General features: G+C 49.0%; 1 protein-coding gene across 1 annotated transcript in view; it reads left to right on the top strand.

Moving 5' to 3' along the window:
• Window positions 1–1,158, top strand: part of LOC108799710 (olfactory receptor 6N1-like) — a 6,296-nt gene extending 5,138 nt beyond the window's left edge. The window contains exon 2 of the mRNA XM_018571608.1: window positions 175–1,158. Coding sequence (XP_018427110.1) covers window positions 175–1,158 — 984 coding nt within the window. The remainder of the gene's footprint in view (window positions 1–174) is intronic.
• The last annotated feature ends 4,120 nt before the right edge of the window (window positions 1,159–5,278 follow it).

The following is a 5,278-nucleotide window of genomic DNA, read 5'->3' as shown; positions in this document are numbered from 1 at the left end:
TCCTCCCATGACCCTTAGGAGAACTATGGGGAAAACACTTACCCCATAGTTCTCCTTTAAACTTGTGTTAAAGTTTGACTGGAGCCAATTGTCTTAAAACAATTATTATTATAGCTTTGGTTGAATTCCAAAAATATCATGATAATCCCACATTCTTCTTTATTTCATATCTAGGTCAATGAATATGATGAGCTATCAGTAGCGTCTGCCAATGTAACTTTCACCCGTGTGACGGAATTCGTCATTTTCGGATTCCCGTTCCTTCAGAATTACCAGATTTTGCTTTTTTGTGTATTACTTTGTATCTACCTCTTCACCGTGTCTGGCAATGGCATTATCTTCTTCTTGGTCATCTTTGACCAGCATCTCCATACCCCAATGTACTTCTTTGTCAGCAACTTGTCCTTTATAGACATGAGTTACACCTCGGTAACCATCCCGAAGATGTTGGCCAAGTTCCTGATGAACCTGGACACCATTTCCTACAATGCCTGCTTTGCCCAGATGTATATTTTCCTGACTTTAGGAGCAACAGAGTGTTTACTCCTAGCCGTAATGGCCTATGATCGCTACATAGCAATATGCTCGCCCTTACACTACCACACCATCATGACAAGAAAAGTTTACATAATACTTTCAATTGTAGCCTGGTCTGGAGGCTTTGCCACTCCACTCCCAGCCACCCTTCTATCCTTAAAGTTACCTTTTTGTGGTCCCAATATCATCCACCATTACTACTGTGATCATCCTCCATTGCTCCAGCTGGCTTGTGCCAATACATCCTTCAATGTAGCTGTGGGGTCTTCTGTTGGCGCCTTAATCATTTTGTCAAGCTTTTCTCTAATTGTCATATCTTACATTAAGATTATAATAGCGATCCTCAAAATCAGTTCCCATGGTGGCCGTAAGAAAACATTTTCTACCTGCGCCTCCCACTTTGCAGTTGTCAATATATTTTTCTTGCCCATTATGTTCATGTACATTCGTCCAACAGCCTCCTACTCATCCGACGTGGACTCTTTGGTGGCCATGTTATACACAGTATTAACCCCCATGATGAATCCCATTATATACAGCCTGAGGAACAAGGACATCAAAATGGCTTTCCAGAAGAAAATAGGCTTCATCTGTACGACAAGTAACCTGAACACAAAATGAAATGCTTGTAATTAATAAATATATAATTGCTAACTTGGATGTATGTCCTTTGTAAGGATAAATTAAAGGGACACTGTGATGGTGTTGGGTTGGGTTGATTTTATTTTAATATTATAAAGCTGTAAACTGATGTTTTTATATATAATAATGTAATGTAACTATATACACTATATTGCCAAAAGTATTGGGACGCCGGCCTTTCCACAAAGTTGGGAGCATGAAATTGTCCAAAATGTCTTGGTGTGCTGATGCCTTAAGAGTTCCCTTCACTGGAACTAAGGGGCCAAGCCCAACCCCTGAAAGACAACCCCCTCCCCATAATCGCCCCTCCACCAAACTTTACACTTGGCACAATGCAGTCAGGCAAGTACCGTTCTCCTGGCAACCACCAAACCCAGACACGCCCATCAGACAGAGAAGCGTGATTGGTCACTCCAGAGAACACGGCTCCACTTCTCTAGAGTCCAGTGGCGGCGCGCTTTACACCGCGGCATCCCACGCTTTGCATTGCACTTGGTGATGTAAGGCTTGGATGCAGCTGCTCGGCCATGGAAACCCATTCCATGAAGCTCTCTACGCACTGTTGTTGTGCCAATCTGAAGGCCACACGAAGTTTGGAGGTCTGTAGCTATTGACTCTGCAGACAGTTGGCAACGTCTGCGCACTGTGCGCTTCAGCATGCGCTGACCCCGCTCTGTCATTTTACGTGGCCGACCACTTCCTGGCTGAGTTGCTGTTGTTCCCAGTTGTTTCCACTTTGTTATAATACCAGTAACAGGTGACCGCGGAACATTCAGTAGCAAGGAAATGTCACGGATGGACTTTTTGCACAGGTGACAACCTATAACGGTACCACGCCTGTAGTCACTGAGCTCCTGAGAGCAACCCATTCTCTCACACATGTTTGTAGAAGCGTCTGCATGCCGGGGTGCCTCAATATTATACACCAGTGGCCATGGAGAGGATTGGAACACCTTAATCCAATGATTTGGAGGGGCGTCCCAATACTTTAGGCAATATAGAATATAAGGGATGCACTGATACCATTTTTTCAAGTACGAGTACTGATACATTTTTGTTTAGTGTCATGTGACAGTTTTTATAAAACAATACAGACCAATGATTTCAGGACAGTGGTGGAGCCCTATTTAATCCCTATGCTCCTCGGCTCCGTCTAGTGGAGAAAATGCAGGGTTCTCCACACACTTTGATTGTTCACAGTTTGCCTGGGCAGCAAACACATGGGCACGTTCATCAAAGTGCCAAAAGTGAACATACAAAATGCATTGCAGGACATGTGCAGGTGGAATAGTATGGGATTTGCAAAAATACCCGGCCTCTCTCTATAGAAGTCAACTCTCCCATCAGCATTTTGTCGGTGCGTGCAGAGGCGGCTCTAGACTTTGTGAGGCCTTAGGCGAAACTCAAACGTGAGGCCCCCACTTACACCCATAATGGAAGAAAATGCAAACAACTATACGCAAAATCCTAACCCTAAGGAAGTACCATGCAGAGGTCAGATGCAAGGAACGCACAGGGTGCAGAGGCCAGATGTAAGGAACGCACAGGGTGCAGAGGCCAGATGTAAGGAACGCACAGGGTGCAGAGGCCAGATCTAAGGAACGCACAGGGTGCAGAGGCCAGATGCAAGGAACGCACAGGGTGCAGAGGCCAGATGTAAGGAACGCACAGGCTGCAGAGGCCAGATGTAAGGAACGCACAGTGTGCAGAGGTCAAATGTAAGGAACGCACAGGGTGCAGAGGTCAGATGTAAGGAATGCACAGGGTGCAGAGGTCAAATGTAAGGAACGCACAGTGGCTATTCTGCTCGGTCCCACAGAGGGACCGAGCAGAATAGCCGAGCTGAATGCCGCTCGGCAGCATTCGGCTATTCTCTCACTGCTGTTCGGCATCTATGAGAATCGGCCGAACAGCAGTGAGTAGCCTGCCGGAGGTTCGGCTCAGCCGATCCAGATGTTGGATCGGCTGAGTCAAACTCGCTCTGCACTCCGGGTCGGCTGAACATGCTGAGCATGTTTGGCCGACCCGAAGCCAGCCGCAGCAAGCCGACGTACGGCTGACTATATTCGGTGTACGGCTGAAATCAGCCGTGCAAGCCAGAAGTGAATAGCCGAACAGGTCGGTTTGGCTATTCAGGTCGGTTATTCACTCGGCTGCCTATGACACCTTTGTGAATAGCCCCCATATTAAAAGTTTTAGCAGCAGGTGTTGAACAAAGACAACAGTATTTGAAAAAAAAAAATGATCGTTTTTGTTTTGTTTTCCAGCATGCATTTTTCTATTTTACAAAGAGCGGTGCTTTCAGAATAGAAAAATGCATGCTTAAAATACATTTAAAAAATGATCAAATTGCCGGAGGGGGGGGGGGAGGGGGGGAAATACTTTCTATAAACACTGTAAATTGTACCCAGATGTCTGTTTAGAAGTGGCCGTGTCACCGTGTCCTGGGTGCCTTACAGTATATCACGTATGATCCGTCACCATCCTGGCCGGCCCACTTTGTTTTGGGGCGGGAGTGGGCATGGTGGTGCATTGAACTCAATGGCACAGCAGCCACGCCCCCCGGCTGCAGTGCGATCGCGGTACCCGAATGCATGACACTTTAGTGCCTCCGTTAAGGTACAGTGCAATCTGCACAAAATAGTGCATGCAGCATTATTGCAGATTGCACAGGACCATGCATGCACTAATGTGTCACATGTTTCGGTGCCGGAGATCGCACTGTGGGCGGGGGGCGTGGCTACAGTGCCATTGAGTTCAATGCACCACCGCTCCCCAAAACAAAGTGAGCCGGCCGGGTTGCGTTCCAGTGCATCCCAGAGGCCGAACGCACTCCTTAGGGTGGGACTGGGCCCTTAGGGCTTGTTCACACCAATTACAGTGCGTTCAAGAGCAGTAGCTGCTGGAACGCACCGCAATCACGCACAAAACTTACCCCTGCGTTCTGGGGTGGGAGAGGGTGTGACGGTGCATTGAAGTCAATGGCACCGCAGCCACTCCTCCTGGCCGCAGTGCGATCGCGGCACCCGAATGCATGACACATTAGTGCCTGCGTTCCGATCCAGTGCAATCTGCACAAAACAGTGCATGCAGCATTTTTGCAGATCGCACTGGACGGGAACGCATGCACTAATCTGTCACACGTTTGGGTGCCGGAGATCACACTGCGGGCGGGGGGCGTGGCTGCGGTGCCATTGAGTTCAATGCACCACCACCCCCCCCCACCCCAAAAACAAAGTGACCAAAAAACACAGTGGAAAAAAAAAACTTCAGAAAAAAATAAAAGAAGGGTGCTTCACTGACATGAACTCCATGCAGTCACGGCTCCTGATCGAGGGGTCAACTCCCGGTGTCCCACCGCCGCTATCTGCCTCATCCTTGCCCTCCTACAATGTCACCGCTGGCTGCTGCAGAAGCCTCTGCATCCTCACGACACGCCGGGGGCGGGCTCTCTCCTCTGCAGGAAAGGATGAAGTGAAGTGGCGGAAGTAGTTCCGTCAGTACTAGAGGGAGAAGCCGCGTCTGAAGTCCCGCCGCGCAGCTTCTCCCTCTCTCTTCAGTGACAGATCCAGGAAGGGGGAGGGGGGTTGCGGTGCAGGGGAATTGCCGGCCCTCATTCTCCCCATGAGGAAATGGGTGCTCCCTCCTGGCCCAGGGGCGGACTGACCAGAGGCAGGTTAGTTGAAGCTGTAGAGGCGAGCTAGGCGGCCGTGAGGCCCTCGTGAGCGCGAGGCCTTAGGCGACCGCCTAACTCGCCTAATTAGAGAGCCGCCTCTGGGTAGAGTAGACAGGGACAGCTGACATTCAGAGCAATTTCAGGGAGAAATAGTGACTGCTGTATAGTGCTACCTACAGAGCTATATGGTGCTTCATTACAGAGAATTGCAGTGTGGTGGGCTACAGAGAATGGAGTGTGCCCACTCCCCCAACCCTCCAACCCCCCTCCCCCGTGCTCACTGTGCTGTTCAATGCTCCATAACTAATTTGCATTGTGGTGCATTTCACAGCAAATAGACCCAACGGTCCTTTTTAAGGGCCACCTTTTTGTGTGTATCAGCAACAACTTCTGTTGCTGTGTAGCTCCTACTATTGCAGTCAC

This window comes from Nanorana parkeri, unplaced genomic scaffold (assembly GCF_000935625.1).
Source record: "Nanorana parkeri isolate BGI_ZX_2015 unplaced genomic scaffold, ASM93562v1 scaffold1791, whole genome shotgun sequence".
In the NCBI taxonomy this organism is placed as follows: domain Eukaryota; kingdom Metazoa; phylum Chordata; class Amphibia; order Anura; family Dicroglossidae; genus Nanorana; species Nanorana parkeri.
The sequence above is the reverse complement of the archived record's forward strand: the minus strand, read 5'-3'. Positions and strand labels throughout refer to the sequence as shown.